The 25,987-nt window shown below is 36.4% G+C and overlaps 1 protein-coding gene across 2 annotated transcripts in view; it reads right to left on the reverse strand.

The window, feature by feature from the left end:
* The window catches only part of NEGR1 (neuronal growth regulator 1), a 517,118-nt gene that overhangs the window by 112,852 nt on the left and 378,279 nt on the right, over positions 1-25,987 (reverse strand). For both annotated transcript variants that reach the window (XM_034433200.3, XM_034433199.3), the window contains exon 4: positions 23,672-23,803. In XM_034433200.3, coding sequence (XP_034289091.1) covers positions 23,672-23,803 — 132 coding nt within the window. The remainder of the gene's footprint in view (positions 1-23,671; positions 23,804-25,987) is intronic.

Here is a 25,987-nt window from a genome sequence, read left to right on the forward strand (position 1 = left end):
AATTGTTTGGATCTCTTCCTAAAGCATAGCCTTTATACTGTTATGGTTAAAATATAACTGCACCAGAAAAGGAGGAATCAGACCTTTAAATATGCTGGTAGTTAATGATTTAAATTCTACTAAATTCAAGGAACAATTATAATCCTTCTAATGTTTTGGGCAAATTTCCTGTGAGGCCATTAGAAATGTTCTAATTGATATTAATATTTTTCTGAAACAAATACACTAAGTAATACTACATAATTCCAATCTTTTTTTTTCAAATCAGCCAATCACACTCCTTTCAAGTTCACTTTTTATTATTTTAAAACAGCTAAACAATGACAATATTCAGTAATAACTCATGTCAAATACAACATTTTTATGTGGGCAATATTAATAAGACTATGCGAATCCATTAAAAGAAAGTACACATAAACCAGGGATGGGTTCTACTTACCTTTACTACCGGTCCGCAACGGATTTGTGTGTGCACCTTCTGCGCATGCGCAGATCACTGTTGACGACATCTGAGGCGGTGGGCAGAGCCTCCCGCCAATTTTACTACCAGTTCTTGTGAACCGTTATGAACCGGGGGCAACCACTGGAACCATCTCTTCTCAAATCATTAAGGCAGTTGTGCATTTTTTTGCGTGCATGACTTCTTTGGAAGCATATTTGTGCATGTGTTTTAATGTGTGCATATATACACACACATACACAAATATATACATACCGTACATAATATGTATCTATTGTATACTTCTATACATACACATGTGTCTGTGTGTGTGAGAGACAGATAGAGAGAAGGAAAGTTTAAACAGGAAATGAACCCTCCCCCCAAATAAACAACTAAACAAAAGGATAGCTAGAGGAAATTATAGAAGAAATACAATACAAAAAATAGTTCTAGTAAACAGAAAAAAAATAATGTGGTCTAACACATGATGCATTTGAGATACCTCTACTAAACTCTCTCATACAACTAATTTAACTAGTTGCTTTTAGTGGCTATTCATAATACTTTACATAGTGCTTTTGAAGTTTTTGGAAAGGGATTTGTGTGGTGTGTATGTGTGTGTGAATACGATCAGTTCAGCATCATTGTGCTATTAATAAAGGAATTGGGCCCCAATTTATCTGGGACAAAATCTGGAGCTCTTGCTATAAACAATCCATAGCAGTAGCTGCAAACAAAGTCTGGTTATCATTTGCTGTCCCTTAAAACAACCACATTAAAACTTAGGCATCTGTAAAGCAGCTGGGAGATTACACTGTAGGATTGATTTGGTGGTGTGTTTTTTTCTTCCCCTAAATGCATGAGGTGACTGAGCTTCCTTCTCCAGCTTTGTTTAACCTTTAAAAAGTCCAGCAAGGATTTTTTCCAGAGCAACGTTTTCCCTTCTCTAGCATTTCTTGAAATGATAATATGACCGCCTGACAGGATTCATTCACAGAGCAGGATATATTATTAGCACCTGGAGTTATTCCTTGCATGTGGTATCATTTTGCTTGCACAACTCAGTTTTGCTTACTGAGAGAACTCAAGGCGCTCGGTGGCATCTTCATGAATCTCATAATTAGTTCACTAGTCTGTGATCAATACAAATGATGTCCTGTGAAGTCTTGATACTTATTCAGCAGTTGTAGAATTACCACAAGCAAGACATGGGCTGGCCTAGAAAACTTTCCTGAGAGATAAAAACAGTAGCTAAAACACTTCCTATGCACTCCAAGTTTGATCTTTCAACTTTGTAATGAGCTTGAGGATCTTTTCATGTTCTTGGCTTTTGAGATTTTCTCTGGATGCCTATTACCACAACAAATGAAGGCTTTGGTTTCAGTCAATGTGCATGATTTTATCACCCAAAGCATTTTCTGACAATTACTTAGCATGGCTCAATCTCATTCCATTTTCCAGAACATTTTTTATCCATTGGGTTAAATGTCTTCCCTTGAACATAAATTGTGGCTATCATGTTCCAACTCAAAATGTGACAAAATAATGAAAACTTTTAGTTTAATCTAGGATTGGAGGTTTTTTTTTATGTCGTTAAAAGATCCAGTTAATGAAACAATACAGAAGATATATTGACATTCAGACAGATACCAAAAAAAAAAAAAGGCAAAAAAAATCTGACTACAACAGGTTTCATCTTTTAACATTTTAATGAGCTTTGGGACTTTTTGCATATTAGTTATGTTACCCTAATTACTCATTATAATTCTAATGTGCATTTTTATATTTAATTACAATGCTTATAAAGATTTGATATGGACAGTAAATTATTATAACTAGCATGTGCATAATGATTATGAGGTAAATTTATTAACTTTTATGCTAGCATCCAGCAGTGCTAACTTTCAGTTTCACCTTTATGATTAACTAAAGTGTCTGATTAAACAAACATTTCATGATATTATTTGTAAAGTCACAAAAAGGTTTACCTTTCATTTGGATGATTTGAACCACACTTTTATTTATTTGTGATTCAGAACTGTTTTATACAATTGAGGTTGTTATTAAGATAAATGTTTTCTTGCTTTATGATGACTAAAATTCAGACAACCACTAGGCAGTAAAAGAAGATACAACCCCAATCTTTTTCTCATATCACAATTAGATTTTTGCAATTAAGATCTGGTAACCCATATCAACATGATGAAATTAATACTTCCTTAAAAATAAGAATTTCTAATACAAAAGGGAGGATTCTGAACTGCCTGAAGCTTATTCCGGTATAAATTACTTCTTTAAAAGTATAATCCAAGAAGATAAGACACATATAAATAAACATAAGCAGAATCCTTATATCTTATACAGAATCGAAGCAGAAAATTTTGGTCAGATCAGAAGCATGATAGGAACATGAGAGTTTTATTTCACTTGTCCAACAACAGATGTTACTTAAGATTGGCTGTCTATGATTGAGTAATGTACATACATATTTATTCAATTTAGGCACCACCTGACTCCAAAATGACTCTGAATAGTTTACAATATAAAACCACAAAAATGCAACAGAACATTGCCATCTTGGCAGATAGCCTTATCCATCATTGATTTCCATAATTTTTCTCTATGTAGTGTTCTGAAAGAGTATCCAAAATTATGTCCGCTTGCAACTGTATGTGTGTGAATGGAAAAGACAGTAGTAAAATTGCAAGTTGTGGTCATATAGTGTCTCATTTAATGACCACTTAATGACTGCAGTGAAAGAGAGGTTGTAAGTCTGTTGCAATCATGTAATGTTTCCCTCAATGATTGTCATGCTTATCAATGGAGTTGCCAGTTCCAATTGCAATCATTGCTTAATCAACCATTAAGCAAGAACTACTTTATATGATACTAGTAAAATTCAAAAACTCTAGGATCCTTGATGTCATGGTCATAGAAAGTGATCTTTCTATGGATGCAGGTAGATAGGATGCAGGTGAATGGGCGAATGGTAATGCAGGTGGATGGGAGAATGGGCATTTATAGGATGCAGGTAGATGGGAGAATGGTAATGTCATGGGGGGGGGGTTAGATTCAGATGAGGAGACTCACGATGAGCATTCAGTTCCACATTGGATGGGGCTGGATGAAGGAGGAGTTTTTGCATGCAGAGGAGATGGGCTACTCAGTAACCATCAGGGACACTTCTGCTGATCTCTGAAGATGACAAGTGTGAGCTGCTAATCCCTTTCAGTGCAAGGCCTCATTGTCTGGAGAATAGGGCAAAAGTGCACAAGAAAATGTGCAACACTGGGACTGCTTCTATTTAAGAAGAGCAGCAAACTGAAGTTTCTCCATTAGCAAAAAAACTATCCAGACTCTGTGTACCTTGACTTCTGATTTGATACCTTGTGACTCTGACTCTGGACCTGGACTGATGAACCTTCTACAATGCTTAGATCCTTGGACTTCATTTAACAACTCTTGTGCCCACTATTTATATTGGAACTCTTTTAAGGCAAGCTTGCTAAATTCAGGGGGACTTTTTTCTCTAATACATGTACGTATGCATTCACTTTCCCTTAGCCACTTATTTTTCAAATAAGCCTTATCATTAAGGCTTGCAAACACCTCTCTTTATCCTTATGTGTGCTTGGCCAGGGATATGCCAAGTGAAACAGGATTTGTTCCTCAAAATATGCATTTGAATGCATTGTAAACTTTTTAAAAAGTCTCTATAGACTAGATAACAGGAATGAGATAAACAACTTGCATTTCAAATAATTGAAATATACTTTCAATTTCAAACTGATCATTACTGTAAACAGATGAGGAAACTAGAATAATTTATTGCCATACTTTTCTGCAAGAATACTCTGCAAAATAGTTGAAGATAGCAATAATAAGTATATTGACACATGACACAAAATAATGTTCTTTTGAAACCTGCAACAAACATTATTTCAGCATTGGAACTGAAATATATAAATGAAATCAGCCAAGAGAAACATACTGTGCTTAATTAAGAACCCAAGCACCATATGTAACAGGAATAGATAGTTTAATTATATTTGTAAAGACTTCATGATACTGTTTAGATGGGAGAAACAGAGCTTATCAAGTGATTCTAAGAAAAGCAGGGGAAATGATTTCACACGTAATTTGAAAATCATAGACTAGTTTTGATCTTAATAGGAAGAGACGTGAAGAAAAGAATTGAAGATTTTTTATGAAAGATATAAGATAGATAAAAGTGAAGTGTTGTTGACAATGCAACATTCTGGTTCTTCTAACAATAAATCAAGAATTATAATTAGCATTGGGGGAAATTTTTATCTCATCAAAATTGAACACAATTAATCTTGTTGTCAGCTGATCACTAGGCTATAGAGAGAAATATTAAGCAAAATCTGATGGTAATACATCAACACTTATGGCTTTGGCTCATTCTACCTATGGTGGTATTTTTCCAGGGTTTTTTTTTGTCAGTGAAGGCCACAATTAATTTCAGGCACCTCTCAATACATGGAAGCAGGAATGGTGTAGGGAGCTGACAGCAACAATAAGAATCTCAATAACACACATAATTTGTTGATACATAATCAATAGCACACAATAGCACTTAAACAGAGTTGCAAGTAAAGTCATGCATCTTACCACTGAACAAGTCTTGAAGATGGATTTGGATTTGGGCAGGTTTATGATAAGCTTTAGAAACTGAAGATAATTTTCACAATTTTTCAGAATATCTTTGTCCACTGTGAACTGATGAAAAACACAGGGAAAGCCCAAGTGATATCAATTTTCACTGGCTTAGTATTTCATCAAGCAGAAGGCCAGCAAAGATAGCATTTTGAACATGATTTCTCCAGACATTAACACCCAGAAAAATAGTCTCAGTAGAACACGCACAGAATTGAATTGCTCAAGTAGGAAGAAACCCAGTAAAAGCTGAATATTGACACAGAAAAAAACCCAGGTAGAATTAGTACCATTTTTTAATATAATCCTGTTCCATATATACCCACTATGGGTGTAAAATTGTACAAAAATGTAAATAAAATTCATTCAAAACTCTCCTCAGTTGTTATTTTCCAAATGGCCAGCTGAACAATTTTGTCGTAAATTGATATTTGAAACCAGACAATATGGGGACCTTCTGGAATTCCTCCAGGGGTGAATTCCATAATTAAGGTCATACCCACTAGAAGATCCTACCACTATCATATTTTGAGCTAGTGGTTTAGGTGAATCAATTACAATTTAACACCCAGATTGTGTGGCATCAAGGGAATATTGCATTGGAATCAACCTATTGTATTTATGCACTGACTCATAAAAGGTTGCAAGATTGCTTAATTGAAGTGCTTTCTCCATAGCAATTGATGACTCTAAAATGTGCAATGTTTCTGAGCAATATTTCTGGATATTTAAAATTAATCCCCTAGTGACACAATTAAATAACTAGTCTAGCTAGAAATAAATGTATCAGTTTGTTTTGATTTTTCAAAAATGTACACATAGTAGAGCAACCAAATATATCCAATCAAATGATATTTCTGAGGACATTGCTCATTATGACCATATAATAAATGGGAGGATTAAGTCAATGTTGGTGTAGAACAGATTGTCTGGGGCTATGAAGACAGCAGCTGTCACAGCATGCCAGTTTTCTTGTTAGTAAATCAGCCTTACTAACACTTTTAGTCTGAGAAACTATTGTTCATTGACAGCACATTATAACTTATATACATATTTGTTTCAGGAAGTGGAAATAAGTCATAGAAAGACCAGAACCAATCTTATAAATTTTATAACTAAAGTATACTGTAGGTAGTCAAAACTATGAAGTGTATTAGTTTGATATCTGATAAATAATACTTATTTTTTAAGTGATTATATTCACACTTTTAGTTTTCAAGGAAAATGTGGAGATAAGAATTTTGGAATCTGATAGAAAATTTAGATGCAGCAATTGGAAATGGTTCTAGGGAAAAAGAGCCCTACTTAGAGAAAATCTAACTAAAAACTTTGGTAGGAGTGGAATGGAGGTCATACATCCATTCTTGCTCTCCTAGACCTCTCAGCAGCTTCCGAGACCATTAACCATGGTATCCTTTTGAGCTGACTTGAGGAGTTGGGATTGTGTGGCAGTTTTGCGCTGGTTCACCTCCTTCCTCTGAGATTGCACTTAATTGGTATTAATAGGGAGAAAGAAGTCCAGCTCAGGGCTCTTTCTCTGCTCCTTTTTAATAGCTACATGAAACCAGTAGGTGAGATCATCCATCTTCACGGAACCAGATATCACCAATATGCTGATGACACCCGATTATGTATCTCCATTCTGGGTGAAGTGAGTGGCTATGGGTGAATCCTTCTGTATGCAGAAGGATTATCATCTTGGATAGGGTTGCACTACCATAGACAAACTTGGTGTGTAACTTGAGGTTCTTCTTGAACCCAGGTTCCTGCTCAAAGAGCAGTTGGCAAATGTGGCCTGGAGAGCCTCCAACTCTGTGTTGTGTACCAATTGTACCCTTTCCTGGAGAGGGAGGCTCTTTGCTTGGTCACTCATGCTCTGGTTATCTCTTGATTGCTATTGAAACACACTCTGCATGGGGCTATCCTTGAAAAGTATCTGGAAGCTTTCAGTTGGTAGTGAATGTGGCTGAGTGAGCCATACTGGATGGCCAAAGAAGGGCACATATAACACTCTTGTTCTGTGAACTGCACTGGGTACCAGTTTGTTTCTAGGTCCAATTCAAAGTGTTGCTTATCACCTATATTCACCTCAGCCCGTCTCACTTATTCAGGCAGGGAAGGTATGCTGCACCAGCGTCAGTCAAGGAATTTCAATTGGCAGAGTCTAGGAAGAGAGCCTTCTTGGGTGCTGCCCCTGCATTATGGAACATTCTGTCCTCACAGGTGAAGAAAGGCCTCTCTTAGCCTTCTGCAAAGAAGCCAGAATTTGGCTCTGCAGCCTTGTGTGGGAGCACAGAGGACAACACAACTGTGGAGCTGGCTAGCCCCTGAGAATCCCTCTCACCTGTAATAACCAACATTAAGATGGACATTAAGTGTCCATCTTGGGATTTTTATCCTTTAGAAGTTTATAATGTCATTATTCTACAATTTTATTATTTTAAATCCTAACCTAATTCTAATTTTAATGTTAATTTTTATGCAATTTATTTTATCAATTATATTATATTGTACACAGCCCAGAGAGCCCCTTGTGAGGGAAATGAGTGGTTTACAAATATGAAGTATAAATAAATAAATAAAATAGATAACGTTAAATAAAACCACAGTAGCTCCCCTTTGCTTGAAGTCTAAACAATATTTCCCTTTTCAGTTAAATTCCTTTCTCTATGCAGTAGAGAAGAAGTAGCAAAGTATAAAACAAGTTTCTGCCTATCGAATTGTAGAACAGACACTGAATTTATATTAAAGTAATATGTGCCAACGAAAAGCAATCTAAAAGTACTGAAAATACATGCTAAAGTCATGAGCGGTTTTGGATGCTCTTTCCACACAAGATCTGTAAAAAAAAGTTACCATACAAAAGAAAACTGTTTTAGTCTGTAGAGCACCTTTGGGACAATCAGGTCGTGGTTGTCCCAAAGGTGCTTTTTCAGGAGGCAACTGGATTTTCTTGTTTTTTTCTTTTGAAGACGTTTTGCTTCTCATCCAAGAAGCTTCTTCAGCTCTGACAGGATAGCGGGGAACAAGAAAGTCAGTTGCCTCCTGAAAAAGCACCTTCGGGATAAAAATTGTTTTCACTTTTAAGCTAAATATTTCAATATATTTCTGTCTGATGTAGGTAGGTATGGGTTTGTTTTCTCTAAACAGTGGTGGACTTTTTCCACGTGAATCTTCCAATCTGTATTTTAGGATGGAACAGAAGATTGTTGTCGCTAAAAGGTCCATGATTTTAGAATATTAGAATTGAATGGAACCTTGGGGAATATTCACTCAACCCCCTAGTAAGTCCAGGAGGAAATAATGTTGCTACAGCATCCATTCAGCTATGCAGCCTTTGCTTAAATATCCCCACTGAAGAAAGTCTTATTATCTCTTAAGGAAGCCTGCTTCACTCTTAACAGCTGTTATCATTATGGAGTGTTTCCTAATCTTAGACTGAAATCTACTTTTCTGAGATTTCCATCCACTGATTCTAGTTCTGTTCTCTGAAGCAGCAAAGAATAATTGTGTTTCCATCTTCCTTATGACAGTTTTTCAGTTAGGTGAAGACAGTAATACCATCTCCCATTAATCTTCTCTAATCTCGGTTAAATATCACCATCTTTTTCAACCACTCTTCCTTGGAACAGGATTCAGTGCTATTAAATATCCCAACTATTCTTTATTTTAAAATATGGCACTCAGAACTTGGCAGAGTAAACCAGATGCAGAATAGTTTAGAACCATTGCAGCACATAACATGGACACTGTATTTGTGTTTACATTGCCTAAGGTTACAATTCTTTTTCTAGAGGTATATTACTCAATTTGCTAAAACAAAAAACTCTTTAATGGTATTACTGTACATGTCCATAATTTGATTTCTTTCCCTCTTATTTTTCATTTAAAAACAAAGCAGTAGAATGTGACATCAATTCAGCTATGCAGCATTTGGATTAGGGACATATGGATTTGATAATTTCAGTGTTCAATTATAGCACAAGATCATCACCTATCTCAAATGAAGAATCCTTAAATCAATGTCTACATTTCCCAAAACATATTGTTTCATAATGCTATCATATATGCTGCACAATTACACATTTTATTCCCTATTTCTCAGTTTATGGAACAAGGGACATCCATGTATTAGAGTGGTAATGGATCAGATTACAATAAGAGTAATAGCAATTATCAGCATTCCAGAAAACCCCCAACTCCAAGTAAAACTCTGAAGCAATCATTTTTCAAAGTTCCATTTACTAGAATAGGTAAACTGGCACATCTGGAAAACCCGAATCTGAGAGGTTCAGGTTTTCCCTCGGTAAATCAAAACCCCCAAAACCATCCCCACTCCTCAGTCGATCACATGCTCCAATCAACCGCCGTCCCATCTCGAGACATCACTCCGACCACTCCTTCTCCAGATGCAGAATCGCCCTGATCTTGACTGACAGGAAGAATGCTATTATGTCTACAGACAACCCCTCTACTAAATCCCCCCTCCTACTTTTCCACACATGAGAAGGTGACAGCATGGAAGCTTCCGGCCTAATATGGCTTCCAAAGCTGACAGCAATAGCACTTAGACTTATATATCACTTCATAGTGCTTTACAGTCCTCTCTAAGCAGTTTACATTTCTCCCAACAATCTAGGTCCGTGATGGCGAACCTATGGCACGCGTGCCACAGGTGGCACACGGAGCCATATTAGTGGGCTCAGCTCTGGGGCGCATGCGCATGCCGGACAGCTGATTTTCAGGCCTTCTGGGCCCACCAGAAGTAGGGAAACAGGCTGTTTCCTGCCTCTGGAGGGCCTGGTGGGGGGTGGGGAAGGCCCGTTTTTCTTTCTTACCTGGCTCCAGATCCTTTCTATGGATCTGGGAAGGGCGAAAACAGCCTTTCCCACTCCCTCAGAGGCCCTATGGAGGCTGAAAGGGCCCATTTCCCAACTCCCGGTGGGACAGGAAGTGACTTTTTTTCCTGTTCTCCAGCCTCCAGAGACTCCTAGAGAGGCTCCTAGAGACTCCTAGAGAGGTTCTGGAGGCTGGGGACAGCAAAAAACATCACTTCCTGTCCCACCGAGAGTTGGGAAATGGGCCCTTTCAGCCTCCGTAGGGCCTCCAAGGGAGTGGGAAAGGCTGTTTTCGACCTTCCCAGATGCATAGAAAGGATCTGGAATCAGGTAAGAAAGAAAAATGGGCCTACCAGGACATCATGTGCCAGGAGCAGGGTGGGTGGGGTTGTGTGCGCATGCGCGTGGGCACGTGCATGCGCGACCCTCCCCCCGCCCCCCCTCTCCTGGCACGCGATGGCAAAAAGGTTAGCCATCACTGATCTAGGTCCTCATTTTACTGAACTCAGAAGGATGGAAGGCTGAGTCAACCTTGATCCGGTCAGAATCGAACTCCTAGCTGTGAGCAGAGTTAGTCTGCACTACTGCATTCTAACCACTGTGCCACCATGGCTCCTAAAGGTCAATTTATTTATTTTTTTCAGTTCCTATCTTCCAATATATGAATGGTAAGTTAAGACACTAGTTCCACAATATTATTGTTTAAGGAAGGAATATGTGAATAAGATGTACAGGATTTTTGGGGGAGATTTGTGTGACTTTGAGTCAATTCTTGATTCCTGGTCACTGCTAGACTTGTTCCTGCAGTTTTCTTGGCAAGATTTTAAGAGTGATTTGCTAGTGCCTGCTTCCTAGAGCTGAGAGAGAGGCTCTGGCCCAAGGTCACTCATCTGGCTTTTGCCTAAAGGGGACTGGAATTCATGGTCTCTTGGTTTCTAGCCTGATGCCTTAGCTATAACACCAATTTGGCTCTTTTTAGGCTGTAAATACCTGGCCACTTTTGCAAAGGGGAAAGAGTTCCTTGCTACAAACTTTATTCTTATACTTAATTAGTACAGTGGGGACAAGTGTAATCCCATTCTCTCTCTCATGCAATATTAATACTGTGATCGGAAAAAAACCCAAAGGACAAGAATAGTGTTCTCTCTCTCTCTCTCTCTCTCTCTCTCTCTCTCTCTCTCTCTCTCTCTCTCTCTCTCTCTCTCCATAACTACAAGAAAGAAACTTCACTGATTCCTAGGACAGTTTCCCACTCAGTGGCAATGCCTTATACAGAGTTAGTTCCTATCAAATAAAACAATCTGTAGGAATTACAGTACATACATATACCCCTGCACACACAGCAAAGAACAAATCTAAAAGAACATGGTTAAAGCATAAGTACAGCCCAAGATAATTGTGTGTTTGTTATTCATGTTGATTTTGCCTTTCTTTAATAGTAAACAAATATTTCAAATGGAAAAGGTTATGCTCTCCGTACAGTTTTAAATGGTAGTTAATAGATCTAGCTTCTGCTCAATTAGAAATGAATTGGAATGCTTGAATTAAATCAAGAACCAAGTCCATTGTGTACATACGTTATAGGTTATACAGCCAAAAAAGGCACTGTAAATATACAGTAATTTTTGCTTATCCCTATCATTCTGCATTAGAAATGTTGCTATGCAATAGGAAGATCAATTTAATTTCCAAATGGCACATTGTGTTACTATTTAAGGATTCAGGAAAGAAGGGAGGGGAAAATTATATTGTTTACCAAAACTCTTGCTTCAAAACACACATACATTCACATTCTCTTGCACACACATATGATCAATGCTACACTGATCACTCTTGGAAGAAAACAGGCAATTATTGCCTAGTTATTTTTAGGACATTTCAAATGCCTATTACATGCTAATAGGAAAGGATTGCTTGTCTGGGACACTACCTGCAATTCTTGACACATTATCTAGAAAAAGGAAATAAACTCTGCCGTAAGTTGTGAGAATTAGTCTATCAAAGAAATAACAGAGAGAGCAGAAAAGCCTAAGGTTAATTATTACTCCAATCTGTATTTCATAACCATTAGGGAAGTATTCTTTTTATTACATGGGTCAGAAATTCATTGATGTTTTCTGTTTGAAACCTAACAATGGATGAAGGCAATTAAAATAATTCCTTTGAACATATTTTCAAAATTTCAATAATTATTCAGTGCGACTGCCTGGAACTCATGCTGAAAAATATGTCTACTTTTCCCCTAGAGCAAGAAAAACTTTATACATTTGCTGGCATCTTGATTGACTTGTACAACTTGCCATTTGAACAAAAAGCCATATATCCTCTTTGACAAAGCTAGAGTTGTGCTATTAGTTGCTTTGTAGCTCCAAGCAGGAACCAAACTGTAGCCTTGTGTTGCTTAACTCATGCAAGGGATCAACCCATGAATTTTCTGGAAGTGGATGATGGCTCATTTTTGGTATATACTGGCCAAAGTCTGGATATAAAAATAAATAAGAATATGGGCTTTTAAAATAATATTATTTTAGTTTCTTCCTTAAACACAATGCTTGTGTAACTGAAACCAATCTTACCATGTTAAATTATTTAAACCAGATCACACTATTTATTAACATTAATACAGTTTAACAAGTCTTCTATGCAATGGGTCATGAGCAGAACCTAAATCGGTCTTATAAAACTACATGTTATAATCTTCATGGCAATATTATACACATATGTATGTGTGTGTGTGTGTATTATATTATATATATATGTGTGTGTGTGTATCTCTCTCTCTCTCTCTTCCTATCCCTCCCTCACACACACACACACATTAAAATAACCAAAAAGCAAGATAGAGAATATTGGCCAAAACATGAGATCTTTTTTCAAGGATCTAGATCAAAATATAAAATTGAAAATTTGGCAAATTCTCTAAAATAGTTAGAGGAAACATGACTGCAGGGCTTACTTTAGCTTCTTGAATAGTTTGAAATCATAGTTTCCCACTACTTCTGAAGCAACATCTCAGTTGATATAAGATGATACTTAATCATGGCAAACTATATGGCAGCTATCAGATCAGTTCAAGATCAGATCATCTTTCTTTGTGCCAGTTTAGTTAGTATAAACTGGCAAGAAGTTCCACAACCTCCCACTTATAGGTTGCTACAGAACACAATACTCTAGCCCAACTTGTTTAACATATGCATGCAACTTCTGGGTGAAATTGCCAGGTTTCTTTTCAGGTACTAATCAGTTAACATCTTTGTAGGCTAACTTTATTGACAGAAAAACAGGGTGGTTAGCTTGCTATTGTGTTTAAATATACAATATAGAATTCTCGAGTAAATAACCTAAATCCAGGCCATAATGAAGAGAAGAATTTGCTTTTATTTGAGCTTCTCTATCATGGGTATTGGCAGTAAAAATTATACACATTTCTCCCCAAATTACACAGCACACATAGATCACATACCACACATTTTCATTAAATGGCCATTTCTGTAGTATCATGGGCAATCTTACAGGTTTTGGATTTTTTTTGCATTTTTGCACTGGGCCACAAAAATAGTATGCAATTTGTTTCATTCAGTGAAAGTAAGAGAGAAATAATGGGGACTTGCATTAGTTTATAGAACCTACAACATTGGCTGATCTCTGATTTCAGAAATATGCCAGAATAACAAAACTTTAAATTACTATCTAGTGTGGAAGGAAACTATTGTAAGTTATACAACTGGAAATGTTTGGGAATCAGACAGAAATGGCAGAAATGAGGTATTTAGTCATACCCCAATCTAAATTGATTCTGGTCAGACCAACTGTAAATAAATCCCAGGATATGAATGCTTCCCAAATAGCAGTGATGATCTGTGTACATCCTATTTTTAACCATCTACAAGAAAGTCTACAATTAGTGTATCCAATATTAATAGTTGTACTTCTGCACAACTTTCTGTTTCTGAGTGCAGAAAAGAACAACAAAGTTGATTAGAGGGCTGGAGGCTAAAACATATGAAAAATAGCTACAGGAATTGGATATGTCTAGTCTATGGAAAAGAAGGACTGGGGTGACATGATAGCAGTGTTCTAATATTTGAGGGACTGTCACAAAGAAGAGGGGGATCAGCTTATTTTCTAAAGCACCGGAAGACAGACAAGAAACAGTGGATGGAAACTAATTAAGGACAGAAGCAACTTAGAACTAAGAAGAAATCTCTTAACAATGAAAACAATTAAGCAGTGTTTTCAAACAGCTTGCCTTCAGAAGTTCAAGAAGGTGTTCCTCAGTGGAGGCTTTTAAGAAGAAACTGGAAGGCCACCTGTCTGAAATGGTATAAGGTCTCCTGCTTCAGCAGGAGATTGGACTAGAAGACCTCCAAGGTCCCTTCCAACTCTGTAATTCTATTTATTATTCTATTTGTTTATTAGACAAAGCCAGTGGTGGGATTCAAGTAATTTAACAACCGGTTCTCTGCCCTAATGACTTCTTCCAAAAACCAGTTTGCCAAACTGCTCAGAAAGTTAACAACCGGTCCTCCCAAAGTGGTGCGAACTGGCTGAATCCCACCACTGGACAAAGCCATGAAAAAGAAGTCAGCATTTTGGGGCTCTGCTTAACCACTGCCTCTTTTAAAACAAGGCTGAAGTGCAATTTATTCTGAGAAAACCATTGACTGGTGTTCGTAAACAACACAAATCTGAAAAGATTAAAGCAAAAATTATCCATTTTAACACTCAAAACCACAACAAACATCATAGTCCACTAATTTCTTCATCAGTAGGTTTAAGGTTTTGCGATATAATTAAATTCAAGAAACAAGTATGAGTATATGAGCTAAACTAAAATGAGCATTATAACTAATATTATGCAAACTGCCATAGCAACTGTAACACAGACTTCTAAGAAATGCTAATAAGTTGAGCTGTTCTGTAAAAAGCTAAAGTATCCAAGAAAAGAAATCAACTTGAGCAGGTCTTTCTACTAAAAGTATTCTTTCCTCAATTCTAAGGTGATGATCAAATCACTACAGGGTGAATTTTGATGCAGTATTTTTTTTTTCTCCCCAAATTTTCTCTGCAATCCACAGCGGGTAAACTTCAAAATTGTAAAGCAAATAAAAAGAAGTTTTGCCAACTTTTCAAAACTCAATTCTCAATATTAAGAGGAAAAAAAACCCCATAAATGTTCAAATATATTTTATCACATACCCGCATGTATAAAACTGTACACTGATCAAAAGAAGATGTTTCCTATGACCAATGTATCTCCTTCTTCATAGTCAGATAAAATGGGATATAGAAGCCAGTTTGGTGTAGTGATTAAGGAACCAAGCAAGAAACCAGGAGACTGTGAGTTCTAGTGTCACCTTAAGGGTGAAAGCTGGCTGAGTGACTTCAGTCACCCTATCTCTCTTAGCACAACCCACTTCACAGGGTTGTTGTGGGGAAAGGAGGAGGAGGATAGAATATTATATATGTTCGCCATCTTGAGTTACTTATAAAGTAATAAAGATGCAATAAAGATGTAATAAAAATATAATAAATGAATGAACGAATGAGTGAATGAATGAATATACATTGCCTGAGTCCAGAATATCTTCTTTCAAGAATAGCTCATATGGAGAATAGAAGGCCAATGCCTTTTTAAAAACAGCATTGCCTTGCACAGAAAGAAAGATATAAGAAAGCTGAAATGGTGATGGAAGGGAAAATCTTAAAGGACAAGAGTTCTGAAATACATGAGGTGTTACACATCACTTTCAAGTACATGGGTGTTTGGAGATTGGTCATAGTCATCATGAAAATGACCACAAATCTAACTTTTTTTCTCCAGCAAACAAATTTAATTTAGTTTCTGTACATATCATTCTCCTTCCAGATAATTGCACATTTTTATGCAGCTCTTAATTTAAAAAATCATGCCCCAAAGTGAATATCTGTAGAAAAGTTGCATGCAAAATCCATGTATTTTTGGAGACCTGCATATGGACAGAATAGAACTATATGAGATAGAAGAGTTTACTGAAAACTTCCAAACTGGCAGAGGATGCAGACTGATATAGTGCGTTGGTTGTGAAAATCCATGCCCCTTTCCTGACTGCGTTTCTTGCCAAACAGTAATGCTCTAGTACTATAACAGCATGTGAGAAGTTCTTATTTATGATTCTGTTTTGCGGCTGCCTATGTTGATTTTATTCTGCTTTGTGTTGGATAAATTTTTCTTCATTTTAAGTCAACCAAAGAAATATAATTGCACATTTTCTAGCAAGGAAGAAACCCAAATTCTAAGATAAGAAACAACGGATGGAAGCTAATCAAGGAGAGAAGCAACCTAGAACTAAGGAGAAATTTCCTGACAGTGAGAACAATCAACAAGTGGAACCTTCAGAAGTTGTGGGTTCTCCATCTCTGGAGGCTTTTAAGAAGAAACTGGACAGCCACCTGTCTGAAATGGTATAGGGTCTCTTGCTTCAGTAGGGAGTTGGACTAAAAGACCTCTAAGGCTCCTTCCAACTCTGATATTCTATTATATTCTAAGACAATTTCCCGCTGCTCCTTCTAAGTGCTATCTTTTATATTCAAATCTTTGATTTGTATGTAAGCTATGCAGTATGGAACTAATTGTAGCCATAAATATTCTCTCCACTACCTTCATAAATGTATGCTAAACTAAACAATGAAATTTGTTGTCAGCTCTTCAAGATAGGCAGGGTCAAGAAACAGCCATTCTAGGGATTCCAGGCATCAGTTTATTGTTGTAGGATAGCATAACAGAAATTTGAAAGACTTTCTCTGTGCCCTATCTTATACCAAAGAAAATCAAGGTAAGATTATCTTGAGTTTCATTCTCATGCTATCCTATTTTTCAGGACTGAGTTGTCTTTTCTAAAAATTTTCTTTAACAAATTGTTCCTTACCCACTCCCAAGACTACCCACACTAGTCACCCAAAATATGCACTTAGGATAGAGGATCTAACAAAGGATTTCTGAGAATCATACTTCTCAATTCCAATTGTGTCTAGATTAGAAACTGAAAAGTCTTATCTTAAAACATTCCAGGATTCCAGCTTCAATTTCTAGAAATCTAAGAATTTAATAACTTCATTAATACTTATTTTTTGAAATTACATATTGACATCTCAAATGACTTAGTAGCAAAACTGCTGTGTGTGTGTAAATTCCAGCCAATATTTCAGATGGCATATTCACATTTTACTACATTAACCCAGGTAAACTATAAATCAGCATCTGCCTTACAATTAAAAATGCAAATAAAACCTTGCTGACAAAATAAAACACAGATTATTTATTTTAATTCTCCTGGAATGGTATTCTCGCTAGCAATTAAACATTCTCTCTACTACTAATTGCACATTCTGTACAGAACAGGTGCATGTATATTCCTGTTCATCTACCTCCCACCATATATCTACTAACACCTATCATATTTATAAAGTTATCTTTTTAAAACAAAGACATGATGACATATTTAATTAAAAAAAAGCATAATTGGCACAATCAAAACAGAATAAAAACAGAAAGAATAAACAGAAATTTTACTGCAATGTCTCAGAAGCAAAAGAAATACAAATCTTCACATATGAAAAATCATTAAGGGGGATAATTTTTTTCCTTGCATACATTTGGAAGGAATGTATGAGCAACTGTTTACAACATAAAAATGAATATCCAATATTTAAAGAATGGGTCTTTTGTTTATGCTGCATAGTTGCTCAGAATTGATTTTTAGCAAAATTCTGTGCAGACAGAATTTCTACAGTACAATAAACAGTAAAATGTTTTGGTCAGAAGAAAAATGAACTGCATTCCACTGAGGTCACTGCTTCATGGGACTTTTAGAGGAAAATCAAAGCATATATCATTCAGGGGGTTTACAATAATGACGAGTAAACCCCAGGAACTGTGAATGACAGGCATGTATAAATGTACTGAAAAATTCAGGTCTTTCTCTAGACCAGGGCTGTCAAACGTGTGGCCTGCCAGCCGGAAGCATTACATGCTGGCCATGCCCATGCCCAGTTTAGCAAAGAGGAAAAAAGACTTGATATGTCACATGACGCTGCCGTGATGATGCAAGTTTGATACCTCTGATCTAGATCCACAACACCTCCCTCCCTTTTCAAATCATTAAAACAACAGCTTTTATTTAGGTGCATATGGCTACTGCAGATACTGCATCTGATTTTCTTCATATGTATGTGCATGCACTTTGCGCAGAGAGCCACTATTCCTCTCTGTAGATATTGTGGAATGACATGTTGTAGGTAAAAAATGTACTCCATCATCAGTGACATCAACAATGCTCATTATTTCTCAGTTGCTTTTGCTACCTGTAGATGCTCTTTCTCATATAGTGATCATTATTGCTACTGCTTGTCCACAATAGCCCTCTTTTTTTTTAAACTAAGTGTTACAAGTTTGGGCTCATTAAAAATTAAAATGTGGGAAGGAATGAGGATGAAGAAGATCTCTATGGATAGAAAGGATCCACAGTGTTTTTGTAATATTTAATGTCTAAAAGTGTTTCTACTGAATAAAGTTCATATAGTAAATCATTTACTGTTGAAAGCAATTTAAAAACATTGTTTGAATAAAAAAATATATAAATGCAAAAGGTTTGCTCAAGTAGCCATAGCTCTATGGTGTTGTTTCTTGGATCATGAAATTTTGTTCCTGTTAAATGTGTGCATCCTTTATACCTTTTAGCTTCATATGGGCTTCATTTATTGGTGTCATCTCCACAGAAAACAGCTTGAGCAGCAGAAACGAGCATCACTCCACAGGGTTTGAAAAATTTGTTTTTATTTCTCACATTTGACACATTATTCTGTGAGAGCTTGCTTGAATTTGGTGCTTTCAACAAAGTAGGGTGTTGGGTTTTTTTCCCTCTATCACTCTATTTCTTTCATCACTTCCAGGTCTCACTGCAGCCTGACAGCACCATTGTTTGATAGTAACCAAGAATTATTAGGCTGTATGTCCAGTCTGGGTGGACCTCTCGTTGGCATGAAAAAGAAAAATTCTGAAGGTTTTCAAGTGCTTAATACCCCACTTCCCTGCTCAAATTGCAATTCAAGAAACTTTCTACATCCTTATTTTGCAAGGAACAACATTTTTTAAAAAATGTACAAATTATCTTCTCTTTCCAAAATCTGCATGAGTAAATCTATCTTTCCTTATTTATAGAAAGTATGTGCTGCATTGGTAAATAGGCAGTAAAAAAGAGGCTAAATATGCTATTTCCCTCACACACTGCTTAGCAAAATAACTTCAGAATTAGATGCAATGAAAGCAACACAGTAGATTAGGACATTATGGGAATTTGTTTTCAAACATTAACATATATATTCATTGAAAATTAAAATGCAGACACACCCATAAATCATTTCTCTGACTCTAAGCAGCTTCCAGCCTGCAGCTGTTTTTGTTAAACACACATCTGGTGAGTGCAATGGTTGTTATATCTTGATGAGTTAACTCTCTTGCCAGGCATATGGTGATTTGCATGATACAGAGATCACGAAGTCTTTCTTGCAAGAGTTGCAGTTTGTTGAAATTTCCTCGGTGAATCAACACTTCCACATACACCTTCCACCATCTATCAACATTTACAGCTATTTTAATTACAATTGTAGAGCCAAGGCCATTAGGACAAATTGCACTTTCCAATGCGACCATAAATCTGATGTAATGTCATCGATTTTGGGGCAGCTACCTCGGATTTACAGCAATATAGGGAAAAAAGAAACTAGAATCCTGTTCAATTTGTCCAAAGGCAGTGGAGTGGTAAATGATACAAAATGTTCACATCAAAAACCAAGGGATCGTGATCTTTCTCCTAGTTGGACTTTTTACCCTTGATAATACAACAGTTTACACAAAAACCTTCCTTTCATCTGGCAGGAAAGGCAGTAACCTTTATTCTCGAGTGTCAGATGACCTGTGATATACGTAAGTAACAATATACTGTAGTTCAAATACACAGCTTGGTCTGACAATGTGCTATGCTTTTATGAGATTTCTCTGATATTCTAGGTGGGATATTAGAAAAAGAAAGAACCATAGATGAAATGGATGGAAGGATTGATACAGTACAGTTTGAACCTTTATCCTTGCAAAGTGTTGGACAGATCTGAAAGTCAGGTTTATATGAACTGCATTAAAAAAGATCCTGTTTTGCTTCACTGGACTATTAAATTATTATGGAATTTAGGACTGCTTTAGGAAGTTTGAGATCAGTATATCTACCACAAGCCATTTATCTTGTAAACTATATTTGAATGTTTCAAGCAAGAATGAAAAGCACTGTATTATATCCAGCAAAAGATCTGCATAACCTATTATTCTATTTCCAAATGGCCAGCAAGATATTGATGGAGTGTTCAAAGGAGGGCATATTTTATATTAACCCATACCTTGTGACGATCAGAAAAATTGCATGTCACAGAAAATCTGTAACTAATGTTATAGAACAGGGCTGTCAAACTCAAGGCCCACGGGCTGGATCCGGCCTGTGTGGTGCTTAGATCTAGACAATGGGGCCATCCTGGAAACAACTCGTGGTGCCTCTGCCAACAAAATCGAAGCTCGGAACAGCCACGCATGACCCTCCCAAGTTCTGTTTTTGCTGGCAGAGTGTTGGAATCCATTCCAGCCAAAAACTGAGCTCGCGAGGGCCACATGTAGCCCTCCAAAGCTCTATTTTTGCTGGCAGAGGGTTGTAGGAGGCCATCCCAGCTGAAAATGCAGCTCACAAGGGGCGCATGCCACCCTCCCGAGTTCCGTTTTTGCTAGCAGAGGGTTTCTGGAGGCCATCCCAGCTGAAAACAGAGCTCAGGAGCCCGTTTTCACAGGCTGAGCGCATGGGCCACAGGTGCCCCCATCACCAGTGACATCAAACTGGCCATGCCTATCATTGCCACACCCACCCAGCCCCCAAGGTCAAACACAACCTTGATGCGGCCATCAATGAAATCGACTTTGATACCCCTGTTATAGAAGTTCTAAGGAAAATGTCAAAATAGTAATGATGCTGGATTTCAATAGAATCCGTTTTTCTAATGGAAGTTAAAGTTGTGTCTGAGTACATAAAGTATATGTACTATATACAGTTTACATTTACAGATATATATTTATTCCTAAGCAGACAGAAAGTAGAAACTGATATAATGAGGCAGCTCTGGGCAATCCAGGAAGAATTCCAATACTCCTAATCTAGCTACAGGCAATAGCTGGTTGAAACCTTATTGGCAATATATTGCTAGTAGTATGACAGGCTCACAAGACATGCAGATAAGGCTGACCAAGCTATACGTTAAAATCACATTCAGAAAAACTAAGAGCTCAGTGAATACAGTCATAGTTTTTTTGGAGCACATTCTAGATTATTCAAGTACTGGGAATTTTCCGAGAGGGGGATTACATATCTGAATGTTTCCCATTGAGAGGAAGAAATCCCAACACATTAAAAAAAAATAGCATTTGAACATGAACAATGCATCACCCTGAAACACCAGCTTTTAATAGAGTCCTACTGATGAGGCTTTATTTTGTTTTGGTGGGGAAAATACATAAATTTGTCAAGTATTTTTTTTTTAAATCATACTTCTACTAAAGAAAAAACCTCTCTCTGGCAAATATGTCAATATAGGATCATGCCTTGGAGGTAGTGTCAAAGCCAAGTAAATTGGGGTAGTTTGCCTAACAGGCAAACAAATGACAAGAAGATGCCCACATCAACCTCTGGATTTACAATGTCAAAAGATGAATTAACAGACATTTTTCAAGCATATCTATACAGTCAAGTTTTTCAGGATTTTCCAAAGTTGTAGAGGGTGGGGGAGTTCTATTTAAAAAAAACAAAATACCATGCCTCCTTATTTTAGGACCTAAGCTGCAGATTTCCCATTTTTTACCTCAAAATGCTAAAACATTTTTGCATTTTGATTTCTGAGTTTTGCGATTATGATTGGAGAATAGTTTGACTGGTGTTCCTCAACTTTGGTTACTTTAAGATGTGTGGACTTCAATTCCCAGAATTCCTAAAGTATATCAAAGCAGCTATTTTGGAACAAAAAACTCTACCAACAGAATTGAGTAAAGACTGAAGAACTGACATACATCAGAAGATTTCAGAAGTTCTGTACAAAAACAATGGGTTTTTAATTATAAATTCATATGGTATTTGCAATGTGTTTTAGATATAACTTGCATTGGCATAACCATTTCATCTCCCCATTTCATCACTCATCAATCTAAATCATCCTTCTACTATATTATTCTAACAGTGTTCTGTAGTTAACATTTGTGGCTTTAGTTTTATTTAATAATTAGTCTGAAAAGGTGCTACCAGTCTCCTTATGATTCAAGGCACAAAGTGTCTTCCTAAGTACCAGTATTTCTTTTGGCAATACAGGGGTGTATTACTTCATTTCTCTTAGGGCAGTGTTTTCTAGTTGGGGAATTCTGGGAATTGAAGTCCACACATCTGACAGCTGCCAAGATTGAGAAACACCAGCCCATCATAGGAACTACAATTTTTCTACTGCATTTTTTCTGAAACAATAAATTAGTGGTGTGTTAATATTAAGCCTAATGGAGAACTATTTGTGTTAGAGTACATAAATACGACTATAATCTGAAAGATATTAAGTGTGTGAGAAGGAATGGCCACTAAGATAACTGTAAATTTTCCCCATCTCCTCAAAACCTCACTCTCCCAACTCCTTTTAAAATTGAACTCATTTAAAATTGAACTGAGTTTTTTTTCCCACTCAAGCTTAATCTTAACATGCAGCAACTCAAAACAATTTCATTACTGAAACTATCAAAGACATGGACTTCAGAATTTTGCAAAAGGACGAAACAAGGAAAATACAAGTCAGTTTAAATAAAGTACAGTAGGGTTTTATCTATTATCATTTTCTTTATTATAAATTTAAAAAATCTCCATAAAATTTGAATTTGTTATTAGGGAAACATATTACAATATTTTATGTAAGTAAATTTTTCTGTCTAACATTTCAGAATGTGGATTTAAAAATTAGGATTAAATCTTTTCCTTGCACTTTTATAGTTTAATTTTTTCATACACATACACACATACACATATGTATGTATATGTATATAAGTATACATAATACGCACACATAAGCATTGGCTCCAAAGGTATCTTTTTGGTAAGACCTTTTCAGTGGGGAATGAGAAGTTCTCACAGTCTTCATTCATTTTCAGCTTTCTGTTGTTTAATGGCCACATTTTGTGGAAATCTTTCTAAAATCTATGGAGTTCTGTTCTCTTCTTATCAAGGACTGAGATTAGTAAACATTTCCAATTCAGAAAGAAAGAGTGGAATAAATGAATAGGCAGCCCAGCAAACCAGCATGTTGAAGAACTCTCCGGATGGATGAGAAAGGCTTTCAAAATAAATCTTTTTGAGATGTGTGGCTGGGAGTAACGCATGCTCATGAAATGTAAATTACTGTAAGAACTGCCAAGAGTTTCCACTGGTACAAAAGGTCTATGACCTTCTCCAGAAGACATACAAGTTGTGGGCAGAGCCTGTTGCTATGCTTCTCACCTAGTGTAATCTTTATACAGAATTTACATCACATTTAATCATTTATTGACAACTGCTTTTTGCTTCTAAAATCATGTACTTAATGATTCATTTAAAAAAAACAAAAACTGATGACTTACAGTTTACTGTGACTTTTACTTTTTTCACATCTGGAACTGAGACATCATTTTCAGCACTACATTCATACTCCCCAGCTTGGTCTCTTGTAATTCCATAGATGTCCAAGTATTGTCCGTTTTCAAAGGGTTTGGCTGAAATGAAAGAAGAAAAAGATGTCAAAAATAGGAAATCTGGTGGAAAAGGAACTGGAGCTGAATGAATCTTATTCAGATATAAACAGCGCACTACACAAAAGTTCTGCTGACAGAACTATTTCTAAAATGAAAAATGAGTACATTTTACTTCTTTTCTTGTGCTCAGAAAACAATCTCACATTATACAAGTGTAATGGTATGTGGAAAAGACTTTGGGAGTCTGGAAAAGAGACACTGCCAAGGAAATGGTCAGATAACAAACAGCAAAGCTGGAAACTGGGTAGTGGGGAGAGTAAGTGGCTCAGAAGAGACCCTCCCTAATTTTGGGCTGTAAAGGAAGCAGGGGAAAGGACTGTATTTTCAGACTTGCAAGATTCTGTCAATATAACTTCACAATAAAGCAGAATTAATTAATCTGGTTGTGATTCCTAACTGGTTTACACCAAGTGGCCCACAATAATCTCATTTTAGCAGCAGTGTTATAACAGTGACTAGCCAATGAAAAAAAAAATACATAAGTTTTATAACAGTTTAGCATTACCTAAATTTAGCATACTACAAATAATTCTATGCCCATCGGCTAGTTGAGTGAACAGCCTTCTAGCTTGTAAGATGAACATTCACTAATATACCTCAGTTTATATTGACATTTACAAAATATGAAGTTCCACTTGGACCAGAAAAAATAATCTGACACATACACCAAATATGTACTCTAAGTCATGGCATCAACACAATTCAATATATTATAAGCAGTTAGATTCATAGGTGAACATATGTCTAACAACAATATATGATTCTATCTGTTCTAATTACGTGTTGAATCTTGTTCAATTTAATTCTTAATGTAACTGGTTTGGAAATCAATCCTTGAAATAAAGTCCTATCTAAAATTGAGACTGCCACTGCACCCAGACATCTTCTCCAAAAAGTATCTTTGGTAATTTGGTAACAATATCTTTGGTAACAATAATTTTCCAAAGACAAATATTATTCTGATTCAAATATGTGACATACCACAATGTCTTGAGACACTCCACATGCTACCCAAAAACTGAACAACCCACCTTGCATAAGCTGTATGCCTACTATTTCATTTGAACAAACCAGATTCTAAGAGTAATGGGACTTACCCTTGAATATACAATCAGTTCATAGCTTTCTACACCAATATGAAGTTATGAAGCTGTGTTTCATTAAACTTTAAATCTGACATGATCTTCAGAGAAGAATTTAGAAGCTTCACATGTTAAAGAGCAGAATTGGAGTTTTAAGCTATCATTCTCATTCTCTCGCTTATACACATATTCACCCAAACACATTTAGCTAGCTTCTCTTATTTACTTTCCTTATTTTTCCTTCTTCCTCTTTCTTTCTATCCCTTTTGCTACAACTCTCCATTCCAAATTCCAGTCCCCCCCCCCGAAACTCCAGTTTTAAAGCACATTCTACAAGGTTCTTAGATTCTCTAGCCAATCATTTGGTCATTAAATCAGTAACTATAGAATTTGACCTGAAAGAGATGGAAGAACTCAATGTAGTATCAGGAAACATAATTACCCTACTGTATCCCAAGGTTAATAAAGACCATTCCCATTGAAGGTTTCCAAATAATCACAGCCAAGAAGTATTTCATGTTTCCTTTATTATTCTTTGTTATGCTTAGCTCCCCAAGGTTTGCCACATTATAATCTCTCACAATTTATTTGAAAACCATTACTCCTTGCTCATCACTTTATAGTTTTATTATTCTTGTTAGGAACAGTTATTCAGTCAAGGTCTACAAAATGGTGCACTCATTTTCTTTTCATGAACACTTTTTATTTTTTAAAAATTCTGTTTTAATCATGTCTACTATGGCATGCTGTCTTGCAGCAAACGTTTGTTATAGTTGTATGTTTTCCAGGTACATCTTATAAAGATATGAATTTGAGTTCATAGATAAATGAGGCCAAGGGGGTATTCTTCCAAAAAAAATTTCTTAAAATAAATTAAAACAGAATAATTATAAACTAGGAAAAAAATGCCAACTTCAGTCTTTTTTAGTAAGCTATTTTAAGTAGTAAACAGCCATGATTCAGAAACACCTGAATCATGGCTGGACAGCACAACCATTAATTCCAGTGGGGTGGAGCTGAGAAAAATAGACACACAGAATTGTAGAACACTTGGCAATTTCAA

Source organism: Pantherophis guttatus, chromosome 3 (genome assembly GCF_059756535.1).
Source record: "Pantherophis guttatus breed Tessera chromosome 3, ASM5975653v1, whole genome shotgun sequence".
In the NCBI taxonomy this organism is placed as follows: Eukaryota; Metazoa; Chordata; class Lepidosauria; order Squamata; family Colubridae; genus Pantherophis; species Pantherophis guttatus.